We start from the raw sequence: 18287 nt of genomic DNA on the forward strand, positions 1-18287 counted from the left end.
TGGAGAGGGGCCGGCCCGGGCGCATCGGCCATGGAGGCTCATCGCTGGTTGCCGCTGGAGGCCAATCCCGAGGTGCGACATGGGCTCTGGGGTGAAGGGAAGGGAGCCAGGGCTGCTGCCGCGGGGTCAAGGCCAACTGCGTCTAAATCTCTGTTTTTTGTTTTTTGTTTCTTTTTTCTTTTCAGGTCACCAACCAGGTGAGTGAGGACTCCAGAGTACTGAATGCCTCCCGCCACCTCTTCCACGCAGCCCAGGGAAACCTCTTGGGGATTTCAGGGTGCTCCGGGCTCTGCATGCTGTTCCCGCTCGTGATCGGTTTAGGGGGGACCCCATCCGACCCCTGGAGATGGTCATGTCCCCTTTCCCGAAAGAGAAGCTGCCTGCATCATCTCTAGGGCTGAGATTGCAGATGGTAGGGCCTGCCCCCCACCCCCTCTTCCCTGGGCCTTGCACCCCAGCTTCTCCCTGCTCCTGTCACCGTGCTCCCTAATTTTCCCACCCCTGGGCCTTGCAGGTGACTAATGGGCCGACACTTCACCTGACTCCAAGCTCTGTAAACTCGCCCACCCTAGGCCCTTGTAATTTCATCCACCGCCTGCACCATGAACTCACCTCCCAATCATCTCTTCTTGCCCCAGCAAGTCACCCCCTCTTCTCTGCCACACCCCCTCGCTTTCCAGTCCCTTCTGACTGGCAGTTTTTGTAGAAGTCGCTTTTTTTTTTTTTTTAAAGACCTTAGAAAGCGCATTCTAGGAAGGCCCACGCCATTCTTGGCCACCTACTCTGGCTGGATGCTGTGGGGGGACAGGGACCATGGGGGTCATGTGCCAGTCACTCAGTGAAAAGAACAATAAATAGTAAGTGCTGTCAGCTTGGAACTTTGGATTTGTTCAGGTAATCATTATATATATATATTTTTTTTTCATTTATTTATTAGTGGGGTTTTTTTTTTTTTTTGGTTGGTTGGCTTATTGGTTTATTTCCTTTCTCCACTGGTCACTCATGTGCTTCCTTGATTGGATTTTGGTTTTTAAAACCTTGTAAACAATCTTTTATGCACAGAAAGTAGATAGACATAGGGTAGTGTTACAGAAAAGCCTTTGTTTTCTTTTTCAGACCAATGGTACTTTTGAAATGATGATGGTTACCCCTTTCCCCCTGTCTTGTATTTCTTTAGTCATCTAGAAATATGCTGATACATATACTAAGTTTATATATGTATATTACACATACATATATACTAAGATTAAAACCCAGTTTGTATCATCTATGTTATTTCTTTCTTTCTTTCTTTTTTTTTTTTTTTTTTGGTTTTTGGGCCACACCGGGCGATGCTCAGGGGTTACTCCTGGTTGTCTGCTCAGAAATAGCTCCTGGCAGGCACGGGGGACCATATGGGTCTCCGGGATTCGAACCAACCACCTTTGGTCCTGGATCGGCTGCTTGCAAGGCAAACGCCGCTGTGCTATCTCTCCGGGCCCATCTATGTTATTCTTGCCATGGTGTTTTAGTTTCTCTTCTTTGAAATCTGCTTTCCATTTATTGCCTGCTAATATTTTTACCTCTTTATAAAGACAAAAGGTAGAATTAATTTTTGTGATTTTTCTTAATATATATGTGTATATATATTCAAGTTAACTTATGTGTGTATATAATCAGATATATACACACACACAAAAGTTCAGTTATCTCTAAGTGAATCTGAATTCAAATGTGTGTCTTCAAATTGAAAAATAACATCTATATTGTATGCTGCATATACTACATAGAAAATGTGGATTTCTCTTAAACTTGATAGAAAACTATATTTATATACCATTTTTCTTTACTGTGTGGTAGCCAGACCAAGTAGTTATTAAGGGGTTCCTTGTAGTGCTGGAACTTGAACCCTGAGCATCCTTAAGTAAGCCACGTGCTCTCCCACTGGAGGCACTTCCCTCCCCAGGACCCTGTTTTGCACGTTTATTTATATATTTTTTGGCTTTGGGGTTACGCCCGGTGTGACACTCTGGGGTTACTTCTGTCTCTGCGCTCAGAAATCGCTCCTGTCATGGGAGACCATATGGGACATTTGGTTTTGAATCAAGGTCTGTCCTGGATCAGCCACATGGTTTGCACATTTTTGGAGAAATCACTTATTATACCTAAACCACTCAGTTCCACTGATTTGTGTGTGTGTTATTTTAAATCAGTGACTAACTATAGTAAGTCTTGAAGTCAGAAAGTATGAATCCTCTGTGTTCTTAAAAAAACATTTATGCAGTTTTACTTATCCTTCTCATATCCATTTTACTGATTTATTTGGTTTTTTTGGTTTGTTTTTTTTGGGGGGGGCCAAACCTAGCTTGTACTCAGGGCTCATTCCTGACTCTATAGTCAAGAATCATTCTTATGGAACTGGAGAACCAAATGGGGTGCCAAGGGATTGAACCCAGGTTAGCTGTATGCAGGGCAAATGCTCTACTCTATCATTCAGACTCCTCGAGATACAGTTTAGAATCAGCCTAATAATTTCTATAAAAAGTCCCATCAGTAAATCCTGTGTTCTGTGAGGATCTCATTTACTTGGGTAGAGTTTGATAGTTTTTAGCAGTGTTTTATCTACTTTGTTAGAATTATACCTATATAATGTGTTTTGGCATTTTTTGTAATTGATACTCTTTTATTGGAGGGGTGCCATGCAGTGCCAGAATCAGATTTGGGGCCCCGTGTATTCACTCTAGCCTTTTATGTTTATAGTCTGTCAAACAGTTTGAAATGTTCTATTGCTATGTATAGAAATACAGTTGACTTGGGGGGAGGTTATGGCAGCTGTGGGTAACGGCTTATTTCTTTTTATTTGCTCAGGAATTACTCCTCAAGTGTTTTGGGACCATTTGGGTTGCCAGGGATTGAACCTGGGGAGGCCATGTGCAAAGCAAGCGCCTTACTCAGGTCTCACAGTTAATTTTATATATTGACTTTGGGAGTCTTTTGTGTGTGTGCGTGTTAGGTGGTGCTTGGGATTGCACTAGACTTGTATTAGTTCAGTCAATTGGGCCATCTCCCTGGCCCCTATATATTTCTGTGTTTGCTATACCTTAATCTTAATACATTTTGTCTATATTTTGGATTTTTTTTGGTATGTATGGAAGCATTGGGGTTTTCTCGTAGATAGTTATATTCTCTATGAATAGATATTTCTTTTCAACATACAATTGATAATGCCTTTCATATAGTTTTCTCTTTGTGCTGTTTGTGACCTTCAATACAAAGCTGAATAGAATGGAGAGAGAACTTTCTTGTCTTTTTCTCGTCTTGGTGATAGGGGAGGAGGAAACTGACTTAAAGAATTATTTTTAGATATTTTAATAAGTGAATTTATGTAACTAAAAACTTAATGTGACTTTATGTGACTTGTCTGCCTATACACGTTGGTTTTTTTTTTTTGTCCCCCAATTCACAAAACAGACCAGGCAAAGGGCCTGTGTTGAGGTGTATATGGGGTGCATTTACTGTACCTCCTCTTTCTATACAGTCAGTGTAAAGAACACAGCCTGTGCTAAGAATTGGGAGGCCTTATCTTTTCTTTTTGTTTTTGATTTTTTTAATATATATGTATATATACATATGTATATATATAGAGAGAGAGAAAAAAAAAAATATATATATAAATCCTTCACCAGTGCAACATTCCCAAGACCAATATCCCACTGGCCACACCCAGTGACATTTAGGGGTTACCCCAGGCTATGTGCTCAGAAGTCGCTCCTAACTTGGGGAACCAAATGGGAACCCGGGGATCGAACCCAGGTCAGTCCTGGGTCACCTGCGAGCAAGACAAGTGCCCTACTGCTGCTCTATTGCTCTGGCCCCTACACATTGTTCTTTTTTTTTTTTTTTTGGTGTTTGGGCCACACCCAGCAGTGCTCAGGAGTTACTCCTGGCTGTCTGCTCAGAAATCGCTCCTGGCAGGCACGGGGGACCATATGGGACACCGGGATTCGAACCAACCACCTTTTGGTCCTGGATCAGCTGCTTGCAAGGCCAACGCCGCTGTGCTATCTCTCCGGGCCCCTACACATTGTTCTTAAGTGATCTTAATCTACAGAAACGCTTCACTTATTTACATTGATTCGATGGTATGGGTTTGTAAAACCAGGCATGTGTGGGTGATCTTATGCCTTTGTAGTTATCATATTTATGATTTTGTACTTTTCAGTTCATTAGGAAAGACAGACTATTAGAACTTGTAAAGTTTAGTGGGTACAATGATGAGGATCCATCAGGAAAAACAGTATGTCACATAGTAACAAAGAGCCATGTGGGGTGACATAAGCAGAGAAAAGATGTTATTAAAATGTGATTACATAGTTTTTGACCTTTCATGGTGTGGTTCACTTGGTTTTAAAACTAAGAAGTTGTGTGCTCTTACTGGGAGAATGGGTGAGTAGGAAGGTTGGATTAGTTTTCTTTTCTTTTTTTTTTTTTTTTTTGGTTTTTGGGCCACACCTGGTGACGCTCAGGGGTTTCTCCTGGCTATGCGCTCAGAAGTTGTTCCTGGCTTGGGGGACCATATGGGACACCGGGGGATCGAACCACAGTCCATCCAAGGCTAGCGCAGGCAAGGCAGGCACCTTACCTCTAGCACCACCGCCCGGCCCCTGGATTAGTTTTCTTTGTAGCTACTTCTAGTTCTAGCTCTGTGCTTGGGGGTGGGCCCACCTGTCAGAACATGGATGTTCTTATCTAGCCTTTGGGATCTCCCTCCTGCCCCTACCATTGATTAATTGCAATTAAAAAAAAGGATTATTTTTTATTTTCCTGTGTGTTAGTGGCAGAACTGAGAATAGAAAATTTAAAAAATTAACTAACATAAAATGTGTGTAATCAATACATTAAGCCACAGATAACCCTCAAAAGCAATATCTATTCCCACCATCTTTTATTTCTTCAATTTAATGGAATTGTAGACTTTTTATTGTTCTTGATTCCTCCTCTCACCCCCACTGTTTGGGGCCACAATACTGGGGATTTAATGGACTTTCTCTGGCTCAGTGCTTTGGGGGGAGTCCATGACATGGGATTGAACCCAGTGCTTCTGTATGCAAAGTATGTGTCCCTGTCTGTGGAGCTGTCTTCTGGCACTCTTCTCTTGATTTTTAACTCTGCTACCATTTGGTAGTTGGTTTGCGCAACTCCTGTTTCATGCAGTGATGATGCCCACTATGATTGAGAGCGGCCCTCACATACCTTATGCATATCATTCCTTGCTGTTGGACATTAGCTAGTAATTAGGTGTCTCAGAAGATAAGGTAAGAAGGCCTTGCTCTTGTTAGTTAATAATGGAGTTGATTCCTTCTGAGTGCATGTGGGGGAGAGAGGCACACCCAGCAGTGTTCATGGCTTTCTCCTAACTTTGAACTCAGGTCACTCCTGGCGGAGCTTGCGGGACAGCATGTGTTCCTGGGGATTGAACACAGGTTTGTTGAATGCAAGGCAAGTGTCCTGTCTGCTGCACTATATTGCTCTGGCCCCACTTTTTTTTCTTTATAGGTAGGGCTTATCTAGAATAAAAAGCAGTTAAGTGATAAAAAGACTGAGGACTTTAAACTCTTATTTACCTATGCGTCAGAGGAATAACAGCAGCTAGTATCTGATAGAAAGTGAATTTAAGATTGTTAAAATTTTAACAAGGTCTAGCCTGTGATACAGGCAAGCATTTTGCTAAAGATTATACTAGGTTCTTCATCTTGATTATGTTTCCTGATTTGAATATAGCGCAGTGACCTGATACCTATTTTTTTTTCTATATGTTGTATTTTACAACCAATTTATTAATTTTTTTTTTTTTGCTTTTTTGGGCCACACCCAGTGACGCTCAGGGGTTACTCCTGGCTATGCACTCAGAAATCGCTCCTGCGGGGCTGGAGAGATAGCATGGAGGTAGTGCGTTTGCCTTGCATGCAGAAGATCAGTGGTTTGAATCCCAGCATCCCCCGAGCCTGCCAGGAGCGATTTCTGAGCATTAGAGCTAGGAGTAACCCCTGAGTGCTGCCGGGTGTGACCCAAAAACCAAAAACCAAAAAATAAAAGAAAAAGAAAAAGAAATTGCTCCTGGCTTGGGGGGCCATATGGGACGCTGAGGGATTGAACACCACAGTTCGTCCTAGGTCAGCACATGCAAGGCAAACGCTCTACCATTTGTGTCACCACTCTGGCCCTAGAACCAAATTTTTTTTCTATAAAACCCAATAGAGGTACTCCTCATGGTGATTTTTGTTTTTGAATCACATCTGGCAGTGCTCAGGACTTCCTATGGTTCTGTTCTCAGGGATCACTCCTGGTGAAATTCAAGGGACCATATGGGGTGCTGGAGGTCAAACTTGGGTCGGTTATGTGCCAGTTAAGCTCTCTGCAACCCATTCATTTTGATTTTGAGGCAAAATCTTTTCTGTCATGAAGTATGATATCCAGAGAAAATGGTAGTTTGCTTTGACATAACTATTTTCTACCCACAATATGCGAACATCTGGTAATATATCAAACTTTGTCTTCAGCACCCTTGTTCCCTGCCCTTTTCTACCACCTTATTACTGTTTTCTTCTCCATAAACTTTGAGAGTTTTTTGTAAGAGCTAACGCTAAAGTCTTCAGTTTTTTTTTCCTGAATTACTGTATTTTTTGTTGTATAAGATGCATCTGACCATAAGACTCACTTAGTTTTTAGAATCAGGGGTGGCGAACAAGTTCCACACAAAGAGCCAAAATTTTAAACTGTGAGATTCAGAGAGCCACACCACGCAGTGACCTGCCAAAACACTCACACACAAGCATATAATTTTAACAATAATATATATATATATTAAACACGTATTGCATTTTGCTATTTTGAGTGAGGGTAAAAATCCTGTTCGCCACCCCTGTTTTAGATGCTCTCCTCCCCTGCATTCAGGCTTCAGCTCCAGGCGGCATTCACTCCATAAGATGCACTGGGGAGGGGGGCATCTTATGGTATGAAAAATATGGTACTCTTGTCTAGCTTGATTCTGTCTTCCTCACTTCATTGCAATTATTCTTGCAAAATATACTAATTATCTCTGCCAGATCCCAGGACCATGTTCTGTGACTTTTGTGACCATCTTTCTTGACCTCTTAGCATCAGTTGATAGGATAATCCAAATCATTCTTCTTGACAGCATTTTCTTTTCTGGACTTTGTGATCATTCTGATTCCTCCCCCCCCCCCCCCCATTTCTCAGAATGATTTTCTTTACAAGGTCCCGTCTCTTTCGATTTCTTACTTTTATATACCTTTTCTTGACTTTTGGGCCACACCTTGTGGTCTTTGGGGGTTTTATCCTTGGGGAAGCCACGTGATGTCAGGAAACATTTTTCCAACCTTCCTTGGATACCACGTTGGCCAATGCCCAAAAGAAGATGTTTTTGGTTCTTATTCAACAATGTGCTAATTTGGAAAGGCTCTAGTGTTTTTTGGTTTTGTTGTTATTTCTGTTTTGCTGAGTCTTCTTTGCTATTTACCTCACCTATCTTTCCTTGCTAACACAGTTAAAATATGTCCATTCCCCCACTCCCAAAATCGTCAGTCTTGGTTGTTGTTGTTGTTGTTGTTGTTGTTTTGCGGGGAGGAGTCTACACCTGCCAATGTTTAGGGCTTACTCTTGGCTGTGTACTCAGGAATTAATCCTAACAGGGATTGGGGATCCAGCTCAGGTCATCTGAGTGAAGGCAAGCTTCCAACCCACTGTGATAGTTCTCTGGCCCCAGTGTCTTGTTTTGTTTCCTTCATAATATCACCTTGTGAAAAAAACCTCCTTTCTTTGTGATTTTTTTACTGGTTGGTACTACTTGTCCTACCACTAAGATATAAACTGTGTTAGAGCAAGGACTTATCTGAAGTACAAATAAAGTACAGATAAATTAAGTCTTAGGCGCTTCTTCCTGCTCTGAAAGTCTTTCTAAAAATCATCTTCGAGGCTGGAGAAATAGTCCAGAAGGTCTAGTGCTTGTCTTGCAAGGAGCTTATCCCATTTCAGTCCCCAGCACCAATGCTCCTTTAGGCACATGGTTCTTGAGCAAAGAGCCAGGAATGGCCTCTGAGTACTGCCCGGTGTTGCTCAGACCCCCTTTTCCCCACTTATTGCCAATGTGATTATAAATCATTTGTTTAAATTCTACAGAGAGCAAAGATTTGTTTCAGAAAATGGCTTAATTAAAAAAAAAAGTATTGTTATGGAAGATAATGGTTGGCATTATTTGGGAAGCTCTGTGGCCATTACTGGTGCCATCAGGCTACACTGAGGGGTGCTCTGGGACCAGGCAGAGCCAGTGCTGGAGGTTGAACCCAGGGATTCGCACATGCAAGGCAGAAGCTCTTTTCTTGCCCATTATGAACTTATAATAATGATTTTTTTGTATTATAATGAGAATAATATAATAGTAACATTAGAATAATGATAACATTTTTGAATTAAAATTTTTTTCTGTAAATTCTTTGTGTTATCTATAACTCCTGCCACTGAAATTATATAAAGTAAGTCTAATAGCTTTTGTGTTTTAAAATAAAATAATGAAGTTATCTGAGAATGAGAGTCAAGAAATTTTTTCTTGGGCCCGGAGAGATAGCACAGCGGCGTTTGCCTTGCAAGCAGCCGATCCAGGACCAAAGGTGGTTGGTTCGAATCCCAGTGTCTCATATGGTTCCCCGTGCCAGCCAGGAGCTATTTCTGAGCAGACAGCCAGGAGTAACCCCTGAGCACTGGCGGGTATGACGCAAAAACAAAAAACAAAAAAACAAACAAAAAAAAAAACAAAAGAAATCTTTTCTTCTCTGTACATGCCCAGATTTTTCAGCTGGGATGGTTTCTAAATCCTATCATGCCTGTTCACCTCTTTTGAGGGAAAGGGCCACACCTGGCAGTTTTCAGGGCTGATTCCTGATTCTGCACTCAGGGATCACTCCAAGTGGGCTCAGAGGCCATTTGAGGTGTCTGGGATTGCACCTGGGTCAGCCTCATACAAGGCCAGTGCCCAAGTACACTCTTGCCCAATGGTCAACATTCTTTGAATTTCTCTTTGTCATTTTGCCCTTCAAAAAATAGGCCTACTAGAGCTGATACTGTATTGTACTCTGAGTAATCCAGGTTGGGTATTGGGTAAAGTGGGCTGCTATATTATCCAGAAATGGTTCTTTTATCTTTTATTTTTATTTGGGGAAACTCACACCCAGTGATTCTCAGATGTTACTCCCAGCTTAGAGCTTGGAGATTGCCCCCAGTGGACCTGGGACCTCTGTAGTGAAGCCTGCACTCCAGTCCTTGCCACTTTTTTGTTTTGTTTTGTTTTGGGGTCACACCCAGTGGTGCTCAAGGGTTACTCTTGACTGCTCAGAAATCGGTCCTGGCAGGCATGGGGGAATATACGGGATACCGGGATTCGAACCACCATCTCTCCTGGATTGGCAGCATGCAAGGCAAATGCCCTACCACTGTGCTGTTATTGTTCAGGCCCCTCCTTGCTACTTCTTTTAAGGTAGACTAGCATTGTATCACTGTTATTGACAATGATCATGTGATCCCTGCAGTGAAGTAACTACTCTTTTTTTTTCTTTTTTCCCCCACATAAAATGTTTATAGTCTTTTCCTCTTTTGTACCTATACAATTCCACTTTTGTTTTCCTTGTATTTTTTCCTTCCTAAATCTCCCATTAAAGTTTTTCTTTGCTTGTTTCTAGGCTTTAACAGTTTTCTCATTTAACTATTTTTATTTTATTTATTTATTTTTTTGGTTTTTGGGTCACACCTGCCAGCGCTCAGGGGTTACTTCTGGCTCTATGCTCAGAAATCGCCCCCGGCAGGCTCCGGAGACTTTATGGGATGCTGGGATTTGAACCACCTTCCTTCTGTATGAAAGGCAAACACCTTACCTCCATGATATCTCTCTGGAACCTCATTTAACTCTTAGTTGCCTGATTCTTTTTTTTTTTTTTTTTTTAATTTTTGGGTCCCACCCGGCTTTGCTCAGGGATTACTCCTGAGCAACACAGAAGTTGCTCCTGGCAGGCTTGAGGGACCACATGTACCAGGAATAGAACCAGAGTCCGTCCAGGGTTGGCCACATGCAAGGCAAACACCCTACCACTGTGCTATCATTCTGATCCCTAGTTGCCTAATTCTTTAACTATTACTACTGTACTTTCAGCGGTAGTAATATCAGGCAGTTCCTAGATCAGTATAATTTTCCTTCCTAACTTGTAATTAGTACATTAGTGACAAGGCAGAATTTATTGCTACCATACTCGAGGTCAGTGAATACCAGAGAATATGACTTAGGAGCAAATTTGAAGGGCCAAGAATGTGATGGGAGCGGAGAGGCTTTGCATGGTGAGACTCTGGTATTTGATCTTTGAAATGAAGGTAATTTTTTTTTTCCATAAAGAACAGAACCGAAAAAATTGGTTCAAAGGACTGGAGTGCATACTTGGCATGCGGGAATCCTGGGTTCAGTCTCGAGCACCACATAGTTCCCCAATATAATCCCTGAACTGAATGCAAAGCCGATTCTCTGCCACTTGACCCACCCCTCCTAACCCCAGTAACACATATGGGAAAAAATAACTGATGAAGGGGACAGAGCGATAACACATGGTAAGTCATTTGCCTTGCATGCAACAGCACAGGATGGATGGTGGTTCGAATCCCGACATCCAATATGGTCCCCTGAGCCTGCCAGGGGCAATTTCTGAGCACAGAGCCAGGAGTAACTCCTGAGCGCTGCTGGGTGTAAATTTCCATCCCCCCCCAAAAAAAACCCCAAAAAACTAGTGAATAAAAAGTTGAGTTCACATATCCATTGTTACTGTTTCAGAGAATGTCCTTTTTATATTTTTGTGTGATCATTTTAAACACCAACTTGTTTTTTATTTTTAATAAAAGTTTAGGATATCTTCATGTTTTAAGAAGTAAGGTAAGGGGCTTGAGTAGTACACTGGGTAGGGCTTTTGCCTTGTACACAGCTGACCTGGGTTTGATCCCCAGCATCCCATATGGTCTCCTGAGCACCACCATGAGTGATCCCTGAGCTCAGAGCCAGGAGTAACCCAGGAGTAATTCCTAGGACCAGGTGTGGTCCTCCCAATAAAACAAACAAAAAAAGTGAGGTGAAAGTTGAAGTACCCTCTTCCCTATGCTTTCTCCACTTCCTTGCTGTAGCTACTATTAATAGCTGCTTTTTTTTTTTTTTATTCATCTGATGATTTCCTATGGGAATCTGACTCCAGAGTCAAAGATGAAATTGAGGGGCCGGGCGGTGGCGCTGGAGGTAAGGTGCCTGCCTTACCTGCGCTAGCCTAGGAGACGGACCGCTGTTCGATCCCCCGGCGTCCCATATGGTCCCCCAAGCCAGGAGCGACTTCTGAGCGCATAGCCAGGAGTAACCCCTGAGCGTTACCGGGTGTGGCCCAAAAAACCAAAAAAAAAAAAAAAGATGAAATTGATATACTTGATAGTAATTGAATTGAATGTCCTTACATCAGTTTCCTTTAAATAATGGTATGAGTAAAAAAGTTAAAATGTTGAAATGCAGCCATTTTTCTATTTCATTTAGTCATTTGTTCTCTCTGTTTGATGCTAATCAGTCTCGCTGCAATGATTCTCTTTGAATTTTTAGCTGGCATGCCTTTTAGTTGTAGTTTATAGCAAACTTCCTTCACTTTCAGTAACAAGTTCTTTCCATAATCTTCAGTTACCTTTTGAGTATCATTTTTGTTTTCTTTTTTCTCTTTGTTTTGGGACCAGGCCTTATGGTACTCAGGATTTATTTCTGATTCTGCAGAATCATTCCCGGTGGTCTGGGGATCATATAAGATGCTGGGGATCAAACCCAGTTCGGCCATGCTGTACTAACTCAGACCCTTGTTTTCTTCATTGGGCCATACTGTGGTATTCAAGGGACAGATCTGGTTGTGCTTGTGCTTGGAAATCTATGTGGTGCCAGGGATTGAACCTGGTTTGAGCTGTCTTTCTGGCCTCTCCAAAAAATATTTCTCACTAAACATTTCTAAAATTCTATATTTGATCATGTTAAGGAGGGTCTCTTCTGCAAGCTTTCTCTTTTTTGGGGGGTAGTCATACCCAGTGGTGCTCAGAGATCACTCGTGGCAGGGCGTGAGGAGCTGTTATCTCATGCCATGGATTAAACTTGAATTGGGCATGTACTAGGCAAGCACCATCCCTACTGTTTTATCTCTCGGCTTTTCTGGCAGGCCTGAGCTTGCACCTGACTCTGTACTCAGGTATCACTCCTGGTAGTTCTCAGGGGGGTGCTAGGGATCTAACAGGTCAGCTGCATGCAAGATAAACACCTCAATCCCCATGCGATTTCTCCAGACTTAATTATTTTTAAATTTTAGATGTTAGATTATTAACTGCCATCATATATTCTAGAAGTTATAATGATGCATTTTAATATGATTTTTAAAATTAATTTTGTAGGGGCCGGAGAGATAGCATGGAGGTAAGGCGTTTGCCTTTCATGCAGGAGGTCATCGGTTCGAATCCCGGCGCCCCATATGGTCCCCTGTGCCTGCCAGGAGCAATTTCTGAGCCTGGAGCCAGGAATAACCCCTGAGCACTGCCAGGTGTGACCCAAAAACCAAAAAAAAAAATTAATTTTGTTTCTTTTCATTTATCATTTAAAATTTATTTTCTGCCTGTATAAAGCTTTATATGTAACTATCTTTAAAGAATTGTAAAGTTGACTTTCTCATTTTTTCTTTTATCCTTGCAATAGATTATGGTGTGGTATTTTATTTTTTTGATGAAATCTCAGTAGTTTTTTAAAAGTACTGAGCTTTTGCTGCAGTTACTTTTTTCAGATGTCGGAATGGCGATGAAGATGAAGTTGAATAGGTTTCATTGTGTGCTAGAAGTTCAGGAAGCTAGTAACTTACTTTGTCAAGCATTTTTGGGTGTTCACTCTCAAGTCTCTTGGGCTTTCTTGGCTTTTTTTTTCTCTTTACTCGCTGATGGAACATGATAGACATGTTGTCTGTCTATAATCATTATCATTTTTGCTAATTATTAAATCTGTTTTGATTGTCTATGAAAATAATTTTGTACTGGCCTATAGAGATAGTACAGCAGGGAGGGCACTTACCTTATTTGGTTCGATATCTAGAGCCACAAATGATCCCTTGAGCCCACTCCTGTAGTGGTCCTGGCATGCAGGGGCAGGACTAAGTCAGCCCTGAGAACTGCTGGATGTACCCCCAAAGCACAAAACAAAACAAAATAATTCTTTACTAGAGTTATCTCCTTCAAAATCAAGATTTAAATGAGTTAAAAATTATCTCTCAAAAGAGCTGGAAGTTCCAGCTCACCTCAGGAAGTCACCACAAAGAGTGATGAGTTTAGTTAGAGAAATAACTACATTTTGAACTGTCCTAATAATGAGAATGTATGAGGGAAATGGAGAGCCTGTTTAGAGTACAGGCGGGTGTCGAGTGGGGAGGAGGAGACTTGGGACATTGGTGATGGGAATGTTGCACTGGTGATGGGTGGTGTTCTTTACATGACTGAAACCCAAACACAATCATGTATGTAATCAAGGTGTTTAAATAAAAGAAAAAAAAAAGAAAATCTAAAAAAAAAAAATTATCTCTCACACCAGTCTGTTTTGGTAAAGTCTTGGTTTGTTGCCTTTAATTTTGAAATACTAGACTGTGAAAATAGGAGTTTTGCCTAATATATGAATTTCAGGTGTTTATCAACTGATAAAATGATGACTTGCTCTTCCCGTCCTGTTTGTGAAATCCTGCATTGCTTTATTCTTGTCGAGTTTAAATACTATTTGCTACCCTGCATCCTCTTGTGTTTTAGAAACACAGTCCATATATGGTAATTATCTCCCTCTCAACATGATCCTCTTTTTTCCTTTTTCACAGTTCCTCAAGCAATTAGGTCTGCATCCAAAGTGGCAATTTGTCGATGTGTATGGAATGGATCCTGAGCTCCTTAGTATGGTACCAAGGCCTGTATGTGCAGTGTTACTACTCTTCCCCATTACAGAAAAGGTAATTTTGAAGATAAAAATCTTCTAGTAAATGAACAGTTCCTTTTTTGCTTTTAGATTCAAAAATTGTGTTTTTTGTTAAGAATAAATGACTCCCATGAGGGGAGTGCAGTTAGGACAGAAAAGAGACCACTGTGACAGTGATAATGGGAAGTCATCACTCTGGACAAGAACTGGGAGCTAAAAAGAGGTAAAGTGATATGCACGATACCCTTACAGTAATAGTAGTACAAACGAAAGTGCCTAAAAAGGGAAAAAGAAAAATAAAGAGAGAAGGAAAGAAAAGTGTCTGCCTTAGAGGCAGCCTTGGGCCTGGGAAGGGGGAGGTAGGCAGGGGTGAGATGGAAAGTGGGATGTGCGGGGGAGGGGTTGAAAATGTGCACTGGTAAAGGATAAGGGATTGTGTGTGTGTGTGTGTGTGTGTGTGTGTGTGTGTGTGAAGGGATGGGTGTTGGAACATTGAGTGACTGAAACTCAATTATGAACAACATTCTAACTCACAGTTTTTCAATGACGAAAAAAATGACTTCTTTTGGAGGAAATATTGGCAGTAGGGACTACCCTAAGAAATGTAGAGATAGCACAGCGGTAGGGCATTTGCCTTGCATGCAGCCAATTCAGGACAAATGATGATATGAATCCCGGCATCCCATATGGTCCCCTGTGCCTGCCAGGAGTAACCCCTGAGTGCCGTCGGGTGTGACTTAAAAACCAAAAAAAAAAAAAAAATTAGTTTTGAAGGTCCAGGACAGAGGGGTTTGGGCATATGCAAGGCCTGTGCCCAACAGGGATGTGGTCTTATATGCCCCCAAGCTCCTTGAGGTCACCCTGGTGGTCCCCAGCATATTCTGTTGTTGTCTCCTACACCATAACAGCCTGAAAATCACAAGAAATCATTAAGCAAAACATTACGTACTTCTTCTTTTATATCTCCCCTCTTCCTTCTCTTAAGTTCATTTGTTTGTTTGTTTGTTTTTGGTTTTGGTTTTTGGGTCACACTTGGCCGTGCTCAGGGGTTACTCCTGGCTCTGCACTCAGAAGTCGCTCCTGGCAGGCTCGGGGACCTTATGGGATGCCAGCAATCGAACCGAGCTCCATCCTGTATTGGCCTCAAGCAAGGCAAATGCCTTACTGCTGTTCTATTGGACTGGCCCCTTCACTCCATCTTTAACTTACTATTTTTTAACCTTTTTTTAAAATTAGGAGAATGAGGCACAGAGACATTGTTGCCCTCATGGAATAGTTAATGAATGAAGAACCAAGATGTGGGCTTAGCCTCTCATACAGAACCCAAGATGTTGGCATTATTATATCACAATATTTTTAATACCAGTTATTACAGTTTATAGTGAATTTGATGAATATCATGTACTTATAAATGATAGTGTGAATTTTGGTAATAAGTGCTAATAACAGTAGGGAAATCTTAACGATGAAATTCCTGGAGCCATTGTACACTGGGCAGGGCACTTTCCTTGGATGTGGTCAACCCATGTTCAATCCCTCTCATCCCAGGACACTGCCAAGAGTAACTCCTGACTGCAGAGCTAGGAATAACCCCTATCAAAAGGTGGGGCTCAAAATCAAAACCAAAATTAAACTAACAAATAATCAAAATCTCAGTAATTTGTTGGTTTGGAGATTACCTGTGTAGTTTTGATCAGCTTCTTTATTTTCTTGTATACCTCTTTATTAAGTATTTAAAACAATCCTAGATAAAAGTTGTATTTCTATATAGTTATGATCTATTTAATTATTCATTTTAGACAGATTTCTGGGTCAGACTATATAAGCCCCATTATTATTCTGACAATATTCAATTAAGAAATGTCATAGTCTTTACTGGATCATTAGAATTTTTCTAGTCTTATATGTGTGTGTGTTTTTATAATGTTCTATTGACTTTTTTTATAATAGTATGAAGTGTTCAGAACAGAAGAGGAAGAAAAAATCAAGTCTCAGGGACAGGATGTCACATCATCAGTGTACTTCATGAAGCAAACGATCAGCAATGCCTGTGGAACAATTGGCTTGATCCATGCTATTGCCAACAATAAAGACAAGATGCACTTTGGTAAGGAATTCCTTCTTCTAACTCTCACTCTCCCAATGTTGTGTTAACACACTACATACAGTAGGTGGTGCCCTAATCCATTTTTACTCCAAAGAACTAAATAAACCAGAGGTCTCTAACTTGTGGCCCGAGGGCTGTTTGCGGCCCTATGTACAACATTTTGTGGCCCGCAGCTGGCCTTCAAATATCACAGTATTCGCGATTATTCGCTTACCGAATAATCGCAATAAAAATCGCATTAGTAAGAAATCACATTAAACATTTGCATATCCCGAGCAGTTTCGTTGGGGTATGCAAATGTTTAATTTGATTTTTTGCGATTTTTTTCTTACTAATGCGATTTTTTTTATTGCGAATATTCAGTAACGAAATCCCTTATGTGGCCCTGCCTCACCCCAACTTTGCCTCCTGCGGCCCCCAGGTAAATTGAGTTTGAGACCCCTGAAATAAACCCTTCTTTCTTTCTTTTCTTCTCCCATCCCTTCCTTTGTTGTCCTTGTGATAACTGGAGCTCTCACACTCAGATGAGTGCCTCACACATTTTTGTCATTGTGCTGTCTGGGAGTTGTCCATTTGTTTGAGCGGGCCGTGCATGCAGTTGCATTGCTGCCTGGGAACATGAGTTGTGATGCTTGCACAGAATTGGTTGCCGTGTGTCAGAGGTTGGATACCTTGTGGGGCCAGGACTCAACATAGGTTGATGGCCTGGTGCTGGGTATAGAACTCTTGCCAACAAATAAAGTAAATGCTCTGCCACTGAGGTCTCCCCAGGACCCCATTAATAAGAAATTATATACTGTTGGCCGGAGAGATAGCATGGAGGTAAGGCATTTGCCTTGCATACAGAAGGACGGTGGTTTGAATCCCGGCATCCCATATGTTCCCCCGAGCCTGCCGGGGGCGATTTCTGAGTGTAGAGCCAGGAGTAAACCCTGAGCGCTGCCGGGTGTGACCCAAGAACCCCCCCCCAAAAAAAAATAAAAAGAAATTATATACTCTTAGAAGAAATATGAATCCGTAGCTTAATACCTAACCTTTAGTCTAATCCACCAGTATGTATATAGTATGTATTCCTAACCTACCAGTACAAAGGGTTTACCTGACAAATAGCATTCTTCTTGTATTTTCATAAACATCTCATTACTATAGCAAATCTTTTCAACTTTGTCTTCTTTAAAATTCTCAGAATCAGGATCCACTTTGAAAAAATTCCTAGAAGACTCCGTGTCAATGAGCCCTGAAGAGCGAGCCAGATACCTGGAAAACTATGACGTCCGTACCCTTTTTCTGTCTTGATTTCGTTGGGGTTATACTTTGGTGGGCTTGTACATTGTTTTCTGTGGGGGGGCTCTTTTGAAACTAGTTCGGAGTAATTGTGGATTTTGTTACATCATTTATACTATTCAGATAACATCTGAAATATCTATAAATGTGGATAAATTTCCACATCTAGAACTGAATGAGAGAATAAAAGTAGTTTGATTAATATATATTTATAAAATTTCTTATCATTGACTATTCCTTACCATTCCCTTCCTATAATAAATATATGCTTGGCAATACCTTGTATGTCTTTCACTGGGAATTTGGAACAAGGCTGAAGACCAATGGAAAACACAGAGGTTTAAAGGTAGATGTTAGACCATACTCTAGCTATTTATTTTGTCAGCATAATATTTTTGCATGTGTGAAAACACAGGCCATATAATATAATTTTAAGATATTTTACTGGTTCATAAAATTGTTTCAGAATGATTTTTTAAGTTTTTTTTAAATTTATTTTTTCCAAAGGTTTTTAACTTTTAATAATCTTGAATCAAATGTAAATTTTTTGAGATTAGTAGCAGTTTAGAATAACAGTATTTTGTTACTATAATGTCTGTTTGTCACCCCCCAGAATTCAGTAGTTTTGAATCTGTTGTTTCAGCACTCCAGAACATTTGATTATTTAAAGTATTTTTTGAAGAGCCGAACAGATCTCATAAAGCATTTTTATCTTTTTCTTCCTTTTTCAAATATCTAAAAATACAACACAAAAACCTCTAATAATTTTATCAGTGAGAGGTAGTCACCATTAGTATTTTTTATAGGGTGTAAATACGAATAGTTTTTAAAAATTTTGGTCACACTGTAATCCTGTCTTAT

The 18287-nt window shown here is 40.9% G+C and overlaps 1 protein-coding gene and 1 non-coding gene across 2 annotated transcripts in view; one reads left to right on the forward strand and one right to left on the reverse strand.

The window, feature by feature from the left end:
- The first annotated feature begins 190 nt into the window (after positions 1–190).
- Positions 191–18287, forward strand: part of UCHL3 (ubiquitin C-terminal hydrolase L3) — a 57543-nt gene continuing 39446 nt past the window's right edge. Inside the window, exons 1-4 of the mRNA XM_049778948.1 lie at positions 191–197; positions 13941–14069; positions 15986–16142; positions 17329–17414. Coding sequence (XP_049634905.1) covers positions 13995–14069; positions 15986–16142; positions 17329–17414 — 318 coding nt within the window. The 5' untranslated portion in view covers positions 191–197; positions 13941–13994. The remainder of the gene's footprint in view (positions 198–13940; positions 14070–15985; positions 16143–17328; positions 17415–18287) is intronic.
- Positions 3426–3558, reverse strand: LOC126016515 (small nucleolar RNA SNORA51). The gene has a single exon (XR_007498310.1). It is a non-coding gene; the product is annotated as a small nucleolar RNA SNORA51 (small nucleolar RNA).

Source organism: Suncus etruscus, chromosome 8 (assembly GCF_024139225.1).
Source record: "Suncus etruscus isolate mSunEtr1 chromosome 8, mSunEtr1.pri.cur, whole genome shotgun sequence".
In the NCBI taxonomy this organism is placed as follows: Eukaryota; Metazoa; Chordata; class Mammalia; order Eulipotyphla; family Soricidae; genus Suncus; species Suncus etruscus.